General features: G+C 41.0%; 1 protein-coding gene across 1 annotated transcript in view; it reads left to right on the top strand.

Moving 5' to 3' along the window:
- Nucleotides 1-20978, top strand: part of DPY19L1 (dpy-19 like 1) — a 111057-nt gene that overhangs the window by 330 nt on the left and 89749 nt on the right. The window contains exons 2-8 of the mRNA XM_019509036.1: nucleotides 37-103; nucleotides 648-716; nucleotides 10011-10035; nucleotides 11437-11524; nucleotides 12279-12416; nucleotides 16157-16277; nucleotides 18147-18240. Of these exons, the coding sequence (XP_019364581.1) occupies nucleotides 37-103; nucleotides 648-716; nucleotides 10011-10035; nucleotides 11437-11524; nucleotides 12279-12416; nucleotides 16157-16277; nucleotides 18147-18240 (602 nt within the window). The remainder of the gene's footprint in view (nucleotides 1-36; nucleotides 104-647; nucleotides 717-10010; nucleotides 10036-11436; nucleotides 11525-12278; nucleotides 12417-16156; nucleotides 16278-18146; nucleotides 18241-20978) is intronic.

Below are 20978 nucleotides of genomic sequence, written 5' to 3'. Positions count from 1 at the left end.
GAGCCCCGCAAAGCCGGCCCGGCAGTGTTGGCCGAGCGGGTGCGCCATGTGCTGGGGGCCGGCGCCGCGGAGCTGCTCCGCGACTGCGGGGGTCGGTTGCGAGGTGAGCGGCGCCGGGAGCAGCCTCCTCGCCGTCTGGCGTCGGGGGGGGCAGCGCAGCCTCCCCTTCCCGCCTGCGGGGTGTCGGGGTCAGGCCACTGCGCCCCTGCCTGGCGCCGCCTCAGCCTGGGGGCAGCCAGGAAATAACCCCCCAGGCACGGGGCTGATCTCACCCCGCAGCCAAGAAGCTGGGTATGTGCTGGGTGGGGTGTAGCCATCACCTGTGAACCTGCCCCGGGCGTTAGAAACCGGTGCCCCGACTGGATGGCTGATGGATAGAAGAAAGCTCTTTGACTCCATGCTTTGGTTTGAGGCATTTCTATTTGGACACCCTTGATCCTCTGAGCTCGGGAGCCCCCCCACCTCAGAGGCACCTTGGGTGGCCACCTGGATTTCTTTTAAGCAAGCTCTAGCGTGTTGCCCCGAATTCCCCCTTCTCCCACTTTCCCTGGGCTTTTTCACCGTGGGCTGGGAAATAAAACACTGCCTGTCACTGCGTGCATGTTAAAACCTCACCATTGGTGCTCAGAGTTGTTTTCTTTTCCCAGGGTTTGTCCAAGACCAAAAGGCCTTCATCATCAAGGCAGACAGCAAGATCTGGGTCGCTTTGGTCTTTGGTAAGGAGGAAAACCGGCTGGAAAAATTCGTCTACAGATTTGGATGGTTAATGTGCTTTCACATTCATTCAAATACTAATATTGGGCACTGAATAATGTCTTGTATTATAGAAGGTAGATGTAAATGACTGTTATTTCAGTCGATATTTCTGCCTTTCATCCATCACACTTGCCTTATTCCTGCTGCTCCAAAAGAGGTGCAAATTGTACCTGAAGTAGTAAATTAAGTGGAACAACTTGGCTTAGGGGGTAAAAAATGGTGATGGTAACATCCTTAATAAATAATACCTTTATTTTCTGCTGGGCCCTGGTGCTCCTGTACTTGATGTGAACGTTTGGCAATGTCATTTTGAAAATGAGGTAGTGTGCTTATATGGAGTAAGTACGAGAGTGCCTGTCATGTTGCACACATGTATCAGGAAATACTAAATTGGGGGTTGCCAGCCTTCGGCATGGGTGCCACTGGTGGTATGGGTAACCTCTATGTATGATGCAGAGCAGGTTGGGGAAGGGGAGATAGTGGTGCATAGAGCAGAAAGGGCAGCAAATCAGGAAGGGAAAGGGATCAGAGTGCCACTTGGGGGGGGTGTGGAGCTAATTTGTGGCATACCTGCCAAAAAGGTTGGCTCCAACTGTGATAAACATTGGATTAAATAAGAGTTAAGTTGAAGGTAAAATTTTTGCAAGTATCAAAATAAGTAAGTTCATGTGACTAGTATTTGTTCCTTATCACTAGAAAATTTCTCTGTTCTGTGCCTCTTGCCCTATGATCTTCACAGGTTCAGTAATACCAAATACAGAGGACATGGCTTTAGATTAATTTTTCTAAAACAGGAATACTATGTATTTGTCATACAGAGGAATAAGAGTTGGACAAATGGAGACCTTTTAATTTATTTTGTAATTTACACAAACAGTAACAAATGGCAACAGTTTAAAATGTCATACATGGTACCTGGCATAGATATAGTATAAGGGCTCTGCTACACGTTCAGATTCAAGCTGGATAGAAACCAGCTACAGAGTTGTTACACATTTTCAAGCATTAGTTTTGTAGTTGTTTGGCTCATTTTATAGCCAGATAATCATATTTATGGTGTGATAATTACTTTATGGCCAGTCTAAATTTATTGCACAATTTGACCAGTTAATGGTTATATGTAACATGTACCAGGAATGTACATAATGCTACCTGATATACATAGTTCTTTTTTGATGCCTGAAGCAGTGTTGTGTAAGTAACAACAGGAAATGTTTTGGCAATCCACATAATGATGATGTGGTAAAAGAGAACTTACTATTCAACTAGATTTCTCTAGTTTAAAATGTAAAGTCTCTTATTTGGATTGGCTATTTAAAATCTGGAAATTTTACTGCTGTGTTCTAGAATAATGCCTGCGTATGGTTTAATGGAATTTTATTTCTCCCTAATAGAAGTTATTTATGAAATAGTTACTGCTAACACATGTTTAGTTTGCAATGATTGCATGGAGTTCCAGTAGTAATCCCTAGAAGCTGGTAATGTTTGGCTGCTGACTGCATTACTGGATAGTTATACATGGATCCATTACAGTACAGATTCTCTTAAAATGAACATCAATTTGACACAATTGCATTGATATTTTTCCTAATTTATTTCAACTTTTTTTTATACTTTTGACAACAATTATGCAGTGTATTTGTGTATTTTTGTGACAATTATGTATTTTGATGGATATAATCCAGACTATTTTTTTTATCTTATCAAGATACATCTCTTATATTAATATATATTAGGAGGAAACCCACTTCACATTCAGTCAGAATTGTTAGATATGAACTTCACATAGGATAAGTATGGAAGTGACTGTCATTCAAGAATTGGGCTCTGAAGCCACTTGCAGATGGTCAGTGAGCTGATCACAAACCTATTCTCTCACAAGACAGATGTGTACTAATATTACCTGTGAAATGATAGTTTCTACTAAAATAAGATGATTTACCACTCATGAGTCTTTATTTATCCTTGTGCAGGGTAGGTGGAGGTGAATAACAGTTGTGTGGGATGAATGTAAAAAGTATACTATAACTAGGGGTGCACCGATAAAGATTTTTTGGGTCAATTATTAATGAGCCATATTGGCCAATACCAATCAGATTGCTGATATGCAGCCCTGCAGCTTGGAGAGCAGCATCTGGCTGGTAAGTCTGTTGGAAGGAAGGAGTGTGGGGGGTGCAGATCGAGGCCTTTGCGGTGAAGGAGGGAGTGGGGCAGGGGCAGGCACTTTCCAGCTGGGGTGTGGGACGGAGCCACATGTGGCTCATCTGGGGGGGCATGGGGAAGGGGCGAGGCAGTTCCTGTCGCTGTGTGTACCCCAGCAGGAGGTATGGAGGGCATGTGCCTCTGGATCTGCTCATGGGGCAAGGATGGGCTGCTGCTGTGGGTTGGGGCCGGGGGACTGCGCTGGGCTCTTCCTGGCAGGGGTGCTGGGCTGGGGCTGTGCTTGGGACGGGCAGTGGCACTGTATAGGGGCTACAGTCACCTGGGAATTTACCATAGCCCCCTTCCAGTGCTGCTGCCACCTGCCGCAAGTGCAGCCCCAGCCCAGCCCTTGCCTTGTGCACAGATCTGGGGGCACACACCTTCCCTTGCCTCCCCCAGGGCTGCGTGCAGTGGCAGAAGCCACCCCTCTCCTGTGCCTCCTGGAAAAACTGCTTGCGGCTCCATCCCATGCCTTGCTCTGCCGTCCTCTGGCTGGGCAGCATCTGCCCTTGCTGCAGCCCCACTCCCTCACTGTGAGGGCCTCGATCTGCCTTCCCCCTCCCAAACAGACTTACCAGCCAGACGCTGCTCTCCAAGCTGCTGGACCGGCCCTGTGTGTGCTGTTGCTGTGCGCACGCACATGACATTTATCAGTGACATTAATGGCCACATCAGCCAAAAAAAGCCGATTGCTGATAATGTCCATTTTCCTTTTTATCGGTGCCGGTATGACATGGACCAATGTATCAGTGCACCTCAAACTATAACTTATCTATAAACACTGGAAAGGCATAACTTGGTATAGCCCCTTCTTAATCTGTATCTGGATTCTTCCTGTACCCACTCTTAAGTAGGGCCAGAAACTATGAAGGTTAAGAAGAAACTTTGATTTTGCAAATACTACAGGTCTGTTTTTGCTATGGGCACAAATAGAAAGAGGTAGTTAGCTATACGAGTCTGAAGTCAGGCAGAAGGCAGGGCAGGGTGGCACCTTAGACTGTAGATGTCTCATTTGCTCTGGGGGAGAGCCTTTTGTACAAGTCAAGTCCCTCCAAAATATTTGGAATCAAATGTGCTAATGCTTTTTCCCAGGCTGTAGGGTTGTATATGTAGGGCTGTTGCAGGTTATTCTGGGGACAAGCTGGCTAGATGATATGCTTTCGCTCTTGCCTACTGACAGAGGAACAACAATGCAAGTTGGAAGAGTGATGTGTGTAAATGGTCTGGGGCAGGGTTATCCAACTGGTGACCTGTGAAGGTTAAATTGTGGCCTCTGGGCTCACACCTAGCCACTGCTGCTCCCCTTGCTCTGGCTGCGACAGTTTCTGGGCTTCCCTCCCCCTCCAGCTACCTTTTCCTGCCTCTGCTCAGGGGGCAGGTCAATGTGGCAGTGCAGGGAACTGAGGGTAAGTCCAAACCACATGGTGGCTTGTATTTCCACAGGGCACAGGTGTAGGGAGGGGGAGGCATCTGTAGGCAGGGATTGGGGGAGAGGGGGCCCCACGTTGTAGCAGGAGGTGGGAGAATCCCACCTGTGCAGTGCAGCAGTGGAAGTGTGTCTGGTGCAGTGGGGGGCGTGTGTGTGTGTGTCTGCATGGGCATGCAGAGCAGCAGAGGGGAGTGTGTGTGCAGCATGTAGCCTGGAGGCTCATAGCTCATCTGGTGCAGTCTGTGTGGCATGCGACTCCCAGGCTTAAAACTTGGACAGCCCTGATTTGGGGAAATCAGGCCCTCGTCAAATTAGATGTCTGTTTACTGTTTTGGAGGCTAATTTGTTCAGAGCGGTATAAGCTTTCATAGGCAGCAGCCTGGGCACTAGATTCCTGGTTCTGTTTTATCACTGGAAGTTCTCTTTAGCTCTAACCCAAGCTGGATGTTGGGATGAGCTAATAGTTACATTTCCCTAATACAAAAACCAGTTAAATCTTACTCTGAGGGTGTTCAAGAAGAAGACATTCTTCTTGATCTCAAAGAGACAATTAGTCAAACTGAAAACCTCATAAGAAACAGCTCTGTTGCAACCAGTGGCCAAGGGGATAGGATGGGCAATGGGAAGCAAGAGACCTTTTAATTCAGTGGGCAAGCTTAAATATGTGGAAAGTAGGATATGCAAAAGCCCAGCCCCTGCACAGCCAGCTAAAAAACTATATTCTGTTAAAATCTAATCCAAAAGTGAAGTCTCCAGGAATTGCTTTACTCCTAACTGGATGCATCTTACACATGCAGTTAATGTGAAACAATAAATTAGGAGCAGTTTGAGCTGGAATAAACTACTCCTAGGCAGAGCATGTACATGAGACAGCAACAATTTGAGCCAGGGCAGAGCAGTTTACACTAGGGCCACTCAGCTGCTTGCTCTGGGTGGTGGTGTTGGGTACTGGAGGGGCTGACTGGGGTACGAGGGTGCTGAAAGTGTGGAGCCATGTGGCTAGGTGGTAGGCAGGATTCTGCCCCCTGACTGGCTGACCTGACTGGGTGCAATTTACACCTGTGGTCAGCATCTACACGTGTGTTTAATCGCTGTAATTTATAGTTTCATAGTTTGTAGGGTTGGAAGGGACCTGAGTAGATCATTGAGTCCGACCCCCTGCCATGGCAGGAAAGAGTACTGGGGTCAAACGACCCCAGCAAGGTGTTTATGTAGCCTCCTCTTAAAGACCCCCAAGGTAGGAGCCAGCACCACTTCTCTTGGAAGTTGGTTCCAGATCCTAGCCACCCTGACAGTGAAGTAGCGCCTCCTGATATCTAGCCTAAATCTGCCTTCTGCCAGCTTGTGACCGTTATGCTTAGTCATTCCTGGTAGTGCTTGGGGGAACAGGGACTCCCCCAGTGCCTGCTGGTCCCCTCTGACTAGTTTGTAACAGGCCACTAGATCCCCCCTCAGCCTTCTCTTGTGGAGGCTGAATAGGTTCGGGTCCCGTAGCCTCTCCTCATAGGGCTTGCCCTGTTCCCCCCTGATCATGCGAGTGGCCCTCCTCTGGACCCTCTCCATGTTGTCCACATCCCTCTTGATGTCTCCGAAAGTACTATTTTACTGTGGTGTAAATTTGTGTACTGAGGCTTAATACTGTTGCATGTGTAGATGGTGACACTTTACTCTGCAGCCAGTCTATTCCGCAGTAAAGCAAATGTGTACATGTGGCCACTGACATGCAGGATCCTCTCAAACTGAAACTTAATAACTATTTAAAAAACATAACAACTTGAAACAACCATTAAATTAGGGATTAAGAATACTTTGTTCCACTGAAACTTGGGAGGAGATTAGGCAGGCAGCATGTAATATTTAGAGCTGAAATTTGTCATGACAACAGGACAGGCAGACAATTGAATCTTGAGGTGTAATTGCTGTACTTATTTATTCTTATAAAATATCCATGCTGCTGTAAATATTTCTGGTTGCATCAACATCTGCTTTATACAAATACCTGACAACTTCTTTGGCTACAGTAATCTTTAAGGACCTACTTTCAAATTGTAAAACACTTAAACTGGAAATAGTGCGCTGTGTTTGTTAGTTCTTTCCCCTAGAATATTTTCCCTCTGAAATTTATAGATTTGACTGCTTACCAGCCAACAGCTTTAGTCATCCTTGCTTTTAAAAAACTGATTACTATTAGTTTGTTTATTGGGAATGCAGCTTATGGAAAATCTTAGAATCTTTCTCTCCTAAATATTTATAGGTTTAGCATCAATTGTAGGGAGACCTTATTCTTTCCATTACATTTAAAGACAGAATTGCAGTATACTTTCTAGAATCTGTGAATGTGTAAATTACCTACTTGGCACATCTACACGAGATACTAACTGTGCAGTAGCTGAAAAATACTGTGCAGTAGCACATCACAGCATGGACAGTGCTAATATGCTACTGCACAGTATTTATTAGGTTACTGCGCAGTAGTGTCACCTAAAAGATGTTAGCTAGCGCTACTGCGCAGTAGCTCCAGTTACTGCGCATTTATTTAGTACTCACTAATACAAGTACTAAATAAATACACAGTAACGACTGCGCGGTAACGCCTGGTGTAGATGCGTCCGCTCTAAAGTTTTATTGATTGTCATGATGACATCTTAGCCTTTGCTATTCTCTTGACAGATCAGTTTAATATAATGTGACTGTATAAGAATGGCTTCTTTCGTTTATCATATTTGTCACAAAACTGTTTTGTGCTTTTTTCTAGTAGACTGTTTCTAGTATGTCATTTAGGTCTTCTTGAAATAGATTGTTTATATAGGATAAAATCCAGAGGCAAAACAATAAAATCTGAAATTAAAGTTGCATTTTTACATCATAATTGGGCCACATCCTAAGGGGGACAGGTGTCAGTATATTTAACTTTAAGTATGTGAGTTTTCTTAAGCAAATGAATAGTTGTTCTAAGGTCAAGCATGTGTGTAAAAGGGCTTTAGGTATATATTCCAAATAAAAGCATATATTTTTCCACTTACATCTATGAAATTTGTCCAGACACACTAAAGTCAGTGAAATTATTCCAGGCTCTGGCTAGTCCAGACCAGAATTTCTCCCGTTATCTCTTGACCTGTAGATACTAAGGAAAGATTGTTACACGGTAGAAACTACTCCTTTTACATGCATATAATGAAGAGTGGCATATCTGAAGCTGAATAAACATCTCTAAGAAATTTGTGTAAGAACCAACTTAATTGAATGTATCCTCAGTTAATACCAATAATACATTAACTTCAGAAACTGATTTCAGTAGAACTTCTACATGATGAAAGAACACATTTTAAAATATTGCTGCCTTATGAAATATAGATGCTATTCTTAATGAAGTCAAATGTGATTTCAATTCTTTGCTTTTAATATGTATGCAGTCAAAATTATCCTACATATTTAATGCATTGTGAAAAAATTACAGGTTGTCTCTAATTGTATGAATCTTTTCTCTTCATAGTTATCATTCGTAGGCATGTTAGGTAAAGAGGCTTCTTTTTAAAGTTAGTGGGTCTAACTCTTTGTAGTCTGTTACATTACAGAATTTGTAACAGAATCTACTTCTGTCATGTAATTGTGTTTCAGTACCTAAGCTTTCTTATTAAACATTCTTTCTCATGGTTGTGGAGAGAACCTAAAAATGTTTCTGAATATGAAATAGCGAAAAACTTGACCCTGCAAACAGTCTAAAGGGATATCCAAAAGAGGGTGTGAACAGCTCCTTTCTTTAGGTTTTAGAGTTAAATGTGCTTAAAGTGGATGAATTAAATATTAGCTCTTACGTTGCGGACACAGCTAATATGATTACCCAGAGCTGTGCTCAGCTTTTATTGTCTTCTCTTGCCATCAAAAGTTTCAACCTCTTCACAAGATCATATGTAAACATAATCAGTACAAAAACCTTTGACACTGGGGGTGTCAGAGGACCTGGGGGTTACAGTGAACAGTAAGCTGAATGTGAGCCAGCAGTGTGCCCTTTTTGCCAAGAAGGCCAATGGCATACTAAGCTTCATTGGTAGGTCTGTTGCCAGTAGGTCAAGGAAAGTACATAATTATTACCCTCTATTCAGAACTTGTGAGGCCACATCTGGAGTACTGTGTTCAGTTTTGGGCCCGTCACTACAGAAAGGATGTAGACAAATCGGAGAGAGTCCAGCAGAGGGCAACACAAATGGTGAGGGGGATGGGGGACGTGATGTGTGTGGAAAGACTGAGGGAACTGAGCTTATTTAGTCTAGAGAAAAGGAGACTGAGAGGAGACTTAATAGCAGTCTTCAACTACCCGAAAAGGGGTTCAAAAGAGGATGGAGCTAGACTGTTCTCAGTGGTGGCAGATGACAGAACAAGGAGCAATGGTCTCAAGTTGCAGCAAGGGAAGTTTAGGTTAAATATTAAGAAGATTTTTTTTCACTAGGAGGGTAGTAAAACCCTGGAATGGGTTACCCAGAGAGGTGGTGGAAGCTCCATCCTTGCGGGGAACCCAGCTAGACAAAGTTTTGTTGGAATGATCTAGTTAAGTCCTGCTTTGAGCAGGGCATTGGACTAGATGACCTTCTGAGGTCCCTCCCAGCCCTAACTTTCTATGATTCTAGAGCATGACATTGAATGTAATGTGGGTTCTGTTATGCTGAATAGTTTTTGTATGTAACCAATTCCAGATGTGCTTGTATAAATCTCAGATGTATTGCATTTAAGAGCATAGTATGAATTATGCTGTCCATCCTCTTTATTGTCCTTTTTCTAAAGGACCAGTGACTGAAAAGAACAGGGGTTGATTTGCAGTCTTCAGGGTGGGGGGGGAAGAGTAATTTATACAATTATAAATTTTATATGACTAATATAAGGTTTTTCTATTTAAGAAAACTTTTTCAAAAGCAGTGTGTACTTACTGGCAGAGATGCATTTCAGCTATGTTTTGTTTGCTGTGGGGGAGGGGGAAGGTAAATGTACAGTTTGTAGTCCTAGGCAGACTTGTAATTTTAGGTAGGTTTTTTTTCTTTAACATTATACACAGGTATTGTTTATGCTTGGATTTTCCTTTTAATTATTCATTTTTTTGTTTTTTCTCTGGATTTTATACAGTACAAAACACCAGTAGTACAGTGTCTGTAACTGAATGACTTGTGTTGCCATGTTGCTGTGTTTTGAAGTGTGCCATGTCAGAGTTGAAGGCTATGTTTCTATTCAACAGCCACTTTTTGGCATCTGATAGTGTCTGTCCTCACTTTCTGAGTCTTCTGATGATTGCCACAGTTCCTTCAGCAGCAGGTGCTTTCCCAGGGTACACGTTATGCTCTTGTGACACAGTTCTTGAGTGTGGCCAGGTAGAATGGCCAGAAAGTGTGGGTGTGCATGTGCTCTTGTAATTGGGTGGTGGCAGTTGCTGTCTGGCACTGGTTTTTCTGGTAGCCTAGATAGGTGAGTGGGAGCATGGTAGAACAGGAGCATCTTGTGCCTTATTTCTGTGTACCAGAGAGAAACATGCTTCTGCACAGTATGTCTAAATCCTGATAACAATATAGAAATTGGACTGCTTAACAGTGCTGTCACTAAACTCTTTCTTCCTTTTTTTTGTCTTTCCTCCTTACAGCTGCTTTTGCAGGAGTTTTACACTGGTAAGGTTACTTTTTGTTTGATGTCAATATGGTAGTAATATTTCTCATTCATTTTCAAAACAACTTGAATTATCTCATTTGAATAAGTTACAAATGCGATAGACTTATTAATTATCTCCATACTTCTCTTTCAAAGGAGAGCCTTCCTCTTTACAGGAATCACCTTTTTTGGTTTTTTTTCCTTGGCTTGTAAGATTTCTCCAAAACTTTTTGACCAAGTGGCATTTCCCCTATATGGGTGACAGACACCTGCTGCTGGACTATGTTCCCAAAGATGGTCATTTTCACTGAATGGTAGGGGAAGCATCTTAATTGATTTTTCAGGGCCCTCCAGTTATCCTTTAGGTTCACCTTTAAATTTTGCCCAAGAAAGGAATGCTTGGATTTTGCATTCATTTCCATTTCTGTTGCAGAAATTCACTGTTTTTCCTCTTTGGGTGGTGTTTGGGGTGTTTCCCATGTGTCATTTGCTTATTACAAGCCTCTCTGAGCCTTTTGCATAAGGCAGGATATACACCTTAAAATATAGATAACTGCTTCTGATATACCTAATGATCCATATGCGCCATCTTCCAACTCAACCCATTCCCTCCTAAGAGGAGCAATAACTGTATTTAAAAGTAAAAAAAAGTGGGTGCAGTAGTTCTAGTTAGGAAGGGAAGTAGCAGCTTTAGCTGTTCTGTTGCCATTACCACCTTCTTCAAAAAAGAAAGCCCAAAACAACAACACTTTTAGAACTGTAAAATATTTCCTGCAGCCTTCTCATCCCTCAACACAAGAACAGTGATATTTGGCCTACTTTGTTCCTTTTCTTTCCTTTCCTTGCCTGTATGGGAAGGGAGCCAGCACTCTTCCAGCCCTACATAGCATACTGGCAGAAGTCATAATATTTACCCAATCAAAAGGGATTTTCAAGACATGTATCTTTATTTGTTGATAAACTTATCTTTTCATATTTTTATACTAATTTATAATTGACACAGAATACTTCCATATTCATTTCAGTGTCTGCATAATTTTTTTAATCCATTCCATTAATTGATTTGGCAGGCATACTTTACTATTTCCTTTCCTGAAGGACAAATGTGCTGATTTCAATAGCACTTAACTTTGATTTTTAAGTTTCTGCATTTCCTTTATTGGAGTATTGAAAGAGAGATGCTTATAAATTTGCATTTATATATTTTTCAATTAACACACTTAAAAGGGATTTTGTGAATGAAGGAGACTGGAATCTAATCAGATGTATGAGACCAGACTGAATTACAGCTGCATTAGATCTGCTGTGTTTTCCAATGTGCAAATGTGTACTAAAGAGTTCTTGGTTTGTATATATTGATACAGGTTTGTAAACTTCAGTTTAATTTTTGAGGCTTTATTTATTTATTAATTTTTTTGCAGGTACCACATAACAACTATTTTTGAAAATGACCGTCACTTTTCTCACCTGTCAACGCTGGAAAGAGAAATGGCTTTTCGTACTGAAATGGTTAGATTTTTTTTCCTATTTCTCAACAATTTAAACAAAGTGGTATGTAGCCTGGATGCTTTTGCCTGTACCAAAATGATTGTGTAACTTCCTAAATTTCACAATGAGCAAAAATGGTGAGGCAAGAAAAAAAAAAAGCTCTGTAAGTAGTTTTATATTATATGATGATTTTGAGGTACCAGTATGTTGACTGATTTATAAACTGAAGGTGAATATGAACATAATTTTTATTGGATCTTCAAGGTTTTTTACTTTTAAATGCATGGTACTATAACATTTATAAAACTTACCTTTTATATAAAAGGTTTTTCAAGTTAATATTGTTACAGAATTAAATACAAATCAGAAGTGGAAATTAACTCAAAGCTAAATTTCCCTGGTACTGCAGTCTTATTCTGTACCAAAAATTGGAAAACATTGTATACTACATTGCTGTCTGGGACCTGTAAGGAAGCATTAACTTAAGCTGGTATTACCTGCAGTCTAAAAATGAGAGCATCTTTGTTTACAAAAAGTGTTTTAGTTAAATAGGGTATTTTACATAAGCTGTTTCATAACATTTTAGACCTCTTTTGAGACGAGTTGTTTTTTTTTTTTTTTTTGGATGTTTCAAAGTAGTATTAACATGATGGAACCTAGAAGCTGTCTCAGTGTTGTTATACAGAATTTCACTTAAAAGAAAGACTCTTGCATAGCGCAGTATGTTAGAAGGTACTGTTTGATTAATCACTATGAAATTTTGTCCTCCCTGTAGGGTCTTTATTATTCCTATTTCAAAACTGTTATTGAGGCACCATCTTTTTTTAATGGAGTATGGGAGATGATGAATGACAAGTTAACTGAATACCCTCTGGTGATTAACACATTAAAAAGGTTCAACCTTTACCCAGAGGTAAGTTATGTTTTGAAAGAGAGGCCTGTACCAGTGAAAAAAATTCCTGGTTAACTTAACTTTAATATTTGTTTTAAAATGTAAGTGCTTCTATGTAGTGCTATAGAACAGAAAGAAATCTTCCCTGAAATATGCAGTCATTAATAACAATAAGCTTAAGTACTGTATTCTATTGTCCTCTCTTTCTGAAGCTGTTCTGCACATTGTGATTTGTTTGCAACTGGCATTTACCTGATCCACAGCAAGCAGGTGGCAGTCAAACTGGCATTTTTCATATCTTAATTTTTCTTACTCTGTAGTTGCAATCTACTTTTATTTTTCTCCTGTTCCTTTTTTGCCTCCATTGGAAGAGTGCGAGGCTGATGTTGCTTGCTTTTGCGCATCACCAGGTCTTTAATAAATGACTGACTTGGTAGGTAGGGTATGTTCATATGGATGCTCTCCATAAGAACTACATCTAGTATACTTATCGTATTGTTTTCTCTGAGCTTGATGCTTCTTAGTGGCACCTGTTAGCATGTATGCAATGCTACATGAAGGTGGCTCAAGTACTTCTGGTTTGGCAGGTAGCATGTGGGGACTAAATGCACAGTGCCTGATGACATAATTGAGTGATGTAGATGTATCCTACAGAAACTAATATTTGCATAACTCTTATGCTGAAAAGAGGAAACATTTACTTAAGAATTTTAAGTTGATTTTTTTTTCTTCTGGGTGTTCATGGCAGAGTAAGAAAGGAAACATGAGGTTATCTGGGGTTGTCTGGCTTGCATTTGTGTTTCCACTGGCAAAATTTGCACTGATTTAAAGGGAGGGCAGGGTTTTTCTTCCTGTGAATAATGCTTTTTCCCCAATTGTCTCTGTTGCATCACTGGTTTCATTGATATGAATCTCAGGTGTGTTGTTAATGCACTTTTTCTTCTAGTCCGGTTACCTGTTTTGTTATGGAAATAGGAAAAGGATGGCTTTGTGGTTCAAGTACAGATCTGAGTCAAAGGTACAGTGGGTTTTACCATATCTTCTTGCATATAATATACACCTTTCCTCTTCTCCCAAAAATTTTGGGTGTGTGTATTAAGCAGGGAAGCTGTTTTATTCGCTGAGGAAGAAGCGTGCCTGGAAACACCTTGTATGCCATGTAACGGCCAAGATGGCTCCCACTTGTTAGGCTCGGTAGGTTTTTCTGTTGCCTGTGCAACGGTTTGGGGCCTAATCATGTGTAAAATAGAGTAAGTCCTGGGAACACAATGTGTCTAGGAACTGCAGCATCCCAGGAGACAATCTGGGTGAGGCAGTAAGCAACTTCTGCCATGCCATAAAGTTCCTGTTGCCTCATAAGATAGTCCTGAAAACACAAAGGGCATGTCCACACATGTAGGCACGTGTGCTTGCAGCAGCTCAAATAGCAGCAGCACAAATTTGTGCTGGAGATTTGTACCTGGGCACTCATGCCTGAACATGCACTTTGGTGTGGGGCAAGTTGTGCCACTTAGGACAAACTGACCCTGCCCAGCTACTCCTGGAGCTGCAGCCAGGGGGAACTGAAGGTTGGGGCCAGCACATGTGCTGGCCCCAGCAGTATAAAAAGCTACCCTGGCGAGGAGCTCAGGGCTGCTTGCTCTCAGCAGCTTCTGAGGCCCAGCCAGTTGACATACGGGGAAACTAGCCCCCCATGCCAGCTGAGTTGCTGCAGCAGCTGTGACCTGGAGTGTCCCCTGCAGCAGTTGGTAGTGTAGACTGCTGTCTGACTATGACCTGCTGTCACATGTGACAGCATCTGCCCCCTTGGGCCTGCAGCCCCATGGCTACATGCATGCAAGACCTGGCTAGGGACTGCACAGTTGCCTGGGCTGTGGCATGAGCACTGCAGCACAGCCGTCTGCACCTCTGGGCCAACTGCCAATGGGCTGTGGCTGCACAATTGGCCTTTGTGCGGCACTGCTGCCAAGTGTGCCCCTGCCCTGCCATCTGGGCAGCTATCACCTGGAAGATGTTCTCAGTGTGATGGCCTACTTTAAACTGTCAAAGCATGTCCTCCTGGCTCCAAATGACCAGGAGGTTAGCCACCTCATTTGTCCTTGCCCTCCAGCTGGGTTCCTGGTGCCAGCCCTGGGCACGTTCCTTTGCCTGGGTCCTGCCACTTGCCTCACTAGCATAAAAATTTCAAATTCTCTGATTTAAAAAAAAATTCCAAATTTACTCTTTAAAATACCCCCAAATCTGTGTTCTTCCACAATTAAAACAAAACACTACACTCTCTCTCTTTCTCTCTCTAGCTATATATGAGATAAAACTCCACTCTCATATATATATATAAATATATGTGAGAGAGATGAGTTGGGCAACGTTTTATTAATATATTTACAATATTAAAGCAGTTTGGAAGCCTACCAGTGCCTCTATAACCATAATAAAATAAATTCTAAATATCTATTTGGTTTAGTCTTTGCTTTTGGTTTTTTATCATAGAAAAATCAGAATTCCCCCATACCCCTGTGGGGTGTAGTGCGGTAGGGGCATGTGTGTCTGGGGTGGGGAGGGGGTGGTTCATGTGGGGGTTGTGGGTAGGATGTGGGGTGGATGTACTGTGTGTAGGTGGGGGGGTTTGAAAGGGGCCACCGCACACCTGCCCCTGCTACTCCCTGCGGCAGCAGCAGCTCGCTGGGCATGTCTGCTACAGCACAGCCTCATGGTGGCATGGCGCAGTTCATGGCAAACAATCTCAAACTGGTTTGAGACGCCGCAACAAGCATATGCACACTCATCTGGACATGCCCAAAGTGTCCAGGAAGTGTAACATCCTAGGAGATAACGTCATGACTCTGGAAAACCTTTTTTTTCTACATTCTATCTTCTAGAACAAAGTGTATGTTTTACTTAAGGGTGTGTTTGTATGCAAGAAAATATGGTATTTTAGGTCAGCTAGGTTCTTGTGTGACAGTGATCAAAGTATGTTTATGTCTCATTTTCTCCATCTCTAAAATAAGGGTAATACTTCTGATATCAGGTGTTCAGACTCAATTCATTACTACCTACAAAATGTATAAAATTGGATGAAAGGTGGCTTTGTGGAAGTGTGGTCTTATGTCACATTCTGAACTCCTTGCTTAGAAAATTCTGCTTACCTTAGAGGTGCAATCTCATGATTCAGGCCATTGCCACTGCTCTGATCAGTCCAAGAGGTATCTTATCCTGTTCCGTTTCTCACTGTGTTCCAAACAGACTACAGAGTTCATCATGGCCACATAGATGCACATTTTATCAGTAACTGAACTGTGTATTTAACTATCACTTTGTAAGCACCTGGGTAGATGATTAGTGGAGCATGCATAGTGTAACTTGGATACATTATTTAGAAGATTGTTTTCTGTATGCCTTATGAGTAATATTTGTAACCTTTTTGTATATCTGCTAAGAGCTCCTAACATAAAATGTTCAAATATATCACATTTCTCCATGGTTTTGAATACTTTAGGTTGATGGGATAAATAGACTCCTACACTTAAGCAGGGATAATGTTCAGTCTGTGCTGATTAGTAGGGCTACATTTATGAATCATTTCCTAAATGAATGAATCATTTTCTAAACTGCTTAGGTTTATAGAAGGTTAAAGTTTAGAGCCTTGAAGACATCTTAAACTGTCAGAAACTGGTAGAACGCTATGAAGGGCTCTTTTGGGCATTATACTAATCACAGACAAATTTTCTTGTTAGAAAATTCAAATCCTGTTTTCTACGCAGGTGGTCCTAGCCAGCTGGTACCGCATATACATAGCAGTAATGGATTTTCTTGGTATTCAGACCAAGACATGCTGGACTGTAAACAGAGGAGAAGGGCTTAGACCAATTGAAAGCTGTGAAGGTAGGATTGCTATCCCCCCGCCACATCCATCCAAGCATATATTTCTGGTTTTGTGCATTTCAGAAGCATTGATGTTCAGGTGTTTTATTATTGGCTTATTTTCATTTTTACATGCCTATGTTTTAGCAAATCTGCAATGTGTGAAAAACATGGAAGAGGAGCTTTTAAAGGTGAGATTCTGCTCCATGTGTCTTAGAGTCACAGCACAGAACTTTCATTTTAGGAAGAAGATGCGGGGGTAGACTAAGATGATTTTGCCACCTCTGAGTTTTTGTTTCTTCTAAAGCCTGAAGTGCCTTGTATGTAATTCTGCAGTTGTCTAATTTTTTTTATAGCAACCCCCGTGGAGTGCCTTATTCAAAAACAACTTCAGATTTAGTATCTGATCTTCCCTTTGCATACCCACCCTGTGCCAAAACTTGTTTTGAGAGGCCTGAGAGAGGAGCTTTAATGCTTTCTTCAGCAATGATACTGCTGGGAGAATCCTTTTGCAGCTAATTTTCTGGGTATTCAGACTTTTAAAGAGGAACCTGACTGGATGTGAGGACTTCACATCTGTTGTGATTTATTGCCAAGCTTGGCTGTTCCTACTTCTACTCTGTGCTATTACAAATCTGGAGAAATGTCCTGACTATTAGCTTGTAAACTAGATACTGTCATAAAAAAAATTCATTGGCAATGGAACATTCTGTTGATTTTTGTAATGAAAGATGTCTTTTACACATATAAATACAAATACATTGTAGAATTATATTTCTTTTTGTCACTTAATTTAAGGGATTGAAGCAATCTTAATATTTCACTGTTTTTAATCTACATAAAGAGTTTAAGTACTCTATTCAGAATCTCGGCTGTTTTCATTTGACAGAAGGTCCTGGCTTTTAATAATAGAATATTGATGCTTCTCATTCTTCTATATTGGGTAACCCTTCCACCTAACAGTTTTTCAGCATATAATAACTTTTGCAGACCCACATGTCATCTTTTCCTTGTTAATCGTTGAATAGTGAATATGGGCTGCCTGTATTGCAAATCATTTTGGGAAGGTGGGAAGTTTATAAAGAGAATGATGTGCATAATGAGGAATAGAAGAATAAGGGGCATAGAAAGACCAGAATCATTAGAGTAGGTACTGGTGGAGGATCTCAAGGCTCCTTATAAAATAATGGAAGGAGAGCTTTGGTTAAAGGGTAGGAGAAAGAATAGTGATTTTTGAGAAGGTTTAAGAAGAAAAGGGATCATCAGGCAACTTTTTAAAGGGATACGGTAAACTTGAAATGAAGTCTGAAAGTATTGTCAGTGCTACACTTACTCGTGACATGCCCTACTGACTTACGTGGTTTTACAGTATTGCTTTTTTATTTTGAAGTGTTTTCCCTTTATCTGTTAGTGTGACACAACCAGTATGAATAAGAGGGGAAACTGAGTAGCAGTATGATGAAGCTGAAAGCATATTTTGATCACAGGAAAGTGGACTTGGGTGTTGGAAACGTGTCTGTCTGGGTTGGCTGAGTTACCTGATCTAAAATTTGGGAAAAAATAGAAAATAAAGATAACGTACAGATACTACAGTAGAAAATAGGCTTTCTCTGCCCAGTAATAGTACTCTGTGTACAGGAGACACAATCAGAGGGTTATGACTGTGTTTCTCTTATTGTTGGGGGTACATTCCTCTTACTGACTCTCCTGGTGAGCTTGGTGATGATAAGCAGTCCGAAAATTTAACTCTTTTGCTTTGCTCCTTTCTGTATATGTGCTGTTATGCTGATGTGTTCGCTAGAATAGATAAGCATATAATATGATATACCTTGTCTTGTTAGTTTAGTTTATTTTGGTCAATGTATGTATTAATTGCTGTTTGTTTCCTAGGATTAGGTGACCCGGCTTCTTTTTATGTTGCTGTGATCTTTCTTTTAAATGGAGTAATGATGTCAGTGTTCTTCTTATATGGGACATACCTAAGGTAAGAACGTTGAGCACCAGTCTTTTTAAGCAATTAACAATTGTTTGTGCCTTTAGTTAAACTGAACTGTTTTTCATGTGTTTACAAAAACTACAAAGTAAAGTGCACGTGATTATTATTTTTTCCTCCAGATTTCAAGGGGGTAGTATTTGGAAATCAGTATGTAGCATAATACCTGTCTTTACAGTATCTGACAGTATCATGACATCATGGTTTCTCTTTAAATTTTACAGTTTTAATTTTACCTCTGACTAAAAGTAGAACTTTCATCACTCTATAGCTACAGTTGTAAGGCACTCCTTACTTATGAAAAAAGAAACCATAATATTTTTAATGAAAACATAACCAGTTTTCTGCTTCTTGCTATGTATTTCTGTTTTTATTTACACTATCAATAAGCATAACCAAAATGCCCTTTCCAACAAAGTGTTCAGGAGAAGAACAGAAGCATAAATGTGTTCTCAGTGCCCCCTTTTATTTTTGTAGGGCTGTCATGCACATTTTTGGGAGGAGAGTGCATTGCCTTAAATTACAAAACGGTGTGTCTGTGTTTTTCCTCTTCTATCTTCTTTTTTTTGAATATGTCCTGGTTGTTAGGTTTTTGAGTTGTTGGTTGTAGCCATGTTGGTTATTAGGTTTTCAAAGTTAGAAGATCCATATCGTGGATAAAAACTAAATGTAGCAGTTCAAATAGGGAAGTTTAGTTCAGCTAATATTTACAGGGATGAGGGTGGCCTTTCTTGTGCCTGAGTAGGGTGCATCTGTTTTCCCCCTCCCCACTCCCATACATTTTTCTGTTAAATCACCAAATGTTACACGTTTTGTGACAATAGATTACCTTTGTATATACCAAGGATGCCTATTGTACAGCAGGCTATTTGATGTAGAATCCATATTTTTGGTAAATGTCACACACACGCTCATGATTGTCCGAAATACTCAGCAGTTTTCCTTCTCAGTTACATTGTGCTGGATGAATCAATCCTTAAAAAAAAAAATCAAGTACTAAAATTATTTGCATTTAAACATAAGTCATCTGTAGTCCGATGAAGATAAATAACGTAAAGCCATATGTTTGAAGACCTAAGCCAACTACTAGCTATCTAATAAACTTTTGAAGAAACCTCTTAGGAAGTGATATCATTATTTGTATGTAAGAACTCATTCTTTTTTCTGAAGCATTTTCAGACAGAATACCAGATTCTGACAACCAGCAATCTATTATGTTTTTTTGCTTGTTCTTATAATCCTTGATTACAAGGAGACTGGGGAGGTTTGGACCAAAATAAACTAAACTAGGGAAACAAATCAAAAGGCAGCACAGACATTTTGATGCATTTTAACATTGAATTGTCCTAGTTTATTTTAACTTTTTCTGATGGCACAAACTGAAGGCACCTCCCTTGCTATTGCAAACAGTTGTAATATTAACATTTTAAATTTATAAGAAGTTTATGGAGGTCTGTCTTAAAATTTAGTTAAGTGATTTATACTGCTATTGTAAGGCCGTTTGAGAATTGCGCTCCTAAAATGGTTATACTCTTCTAATTTCTAGTCTAAATTTGTTTGTGCTAAATTTATTCTGATTTGTTCTTGTGTGCCAGCATTATCCTCTAGTTTAAATAGATAATCCCCCTTTCATTGCTCGCCCTATTTTAGAGAGAGTGCATTCTAAGCCTTCATCTTGTTAGGTTAAACAAGTTGCATAATTTTTAGTCTCCTTACAACTATGGCTGATAGATGAGGTAAAATTTCAAAATCCCACTAAGCCATCAGAAGTTTACCTATCTTATAACCCAGTTTTGCTTGTCATATGTAGTGGTATACAGAAACTTTCTTTTAGGATGCTCCAGACTTTGAAGATCTTGGCAGGAATCTGTTGACATTGTTCTCACTTTCCTAGCAATCTGATCAAAACCATTGTCTTGCATTGCTGCTTTTAGAAAGGGCAGACATTTGGATGTTGGAAGTGCTGGTGTAATCTTAGGAATTTTCAGTCAATATGTTCCATTTAGCCAAACTAATAGTTCCTTCATCCAGAGCTGACGTGGCCAGCTGACGTGTGGCATGTGGCCAGCTGAAGCTTCAGTGTTTCTTTAATGTAGAAGAGTCCAAAGTAGGATTTAATTAATGAGTCTAAGACTCAAAAATCTGAAATTTAGTTTCTGTCAACTGGAGGGTGAAATCTTAATTTTTTTTTTTTAATTTTGTACTTGTATTTCAGTATTATTAGTATGATATTTGATCAAGAGGTCTACAAGGGGTGTGGTATAGTTCCTTCCCCCCCCTTTTGTGAGTATGTATGTGTTCTCTTCCTTTATCTCTTTCACTGCTACATGGCACTGTTGCCATCAAACAACACTCTGAAAACGCCCTTGCAACCTAACATGGTGTGGGCAAGTCTACATGTTCATTAATGCTCTGTGATTATGGTGCATTAAGCTTAGCACCTGTAATGACAGGTACAAGCCAGCATGCTCTGTTAACCGGCATGCTGGCTTGTAAGGTAAAAGCAAAACCAGAATTGCCCACTGTGGCGCTTGCGGTTTCGCTGACCCCTACGGCCTGGGGCAAAGCAGCCTGTGCTGCCGAGCCCCTATGGCCTGGGGGAAAGCAGGCTGTGCGGGGCCTGCCTCCCTGTCCTGTGGGGCCTGTGGGAGGGGTGGCGATGTGGCGGGAGAAGCGGTGGCCCAAACAGGCAAAGACGCCTGTTCAGGCCTCTCAATTAACCGACATAT

The sequence above is a fragment of the Gavialis gangeticus genome, unplaced genomic scaffold (assembly GCF_001723915.1).
Source record: "Gavialis gangeticus isolate Ggan-Ray unplaced genomic scaffold, GavGan_comp1, whole genome shotgun sequence".
NCBI classification, from domain to species: domain Eukaryota; kingdom Metazoa; phylum Chordata; order Crocodylia; family Gavialidae; genus Gavialis; species Gavialis gangeticus.
The sequence above is the reverse complement of the archived record's forward strand: the minus strand, read 5'-3'. Positions and strand labels throughout refer to the sequence as shown.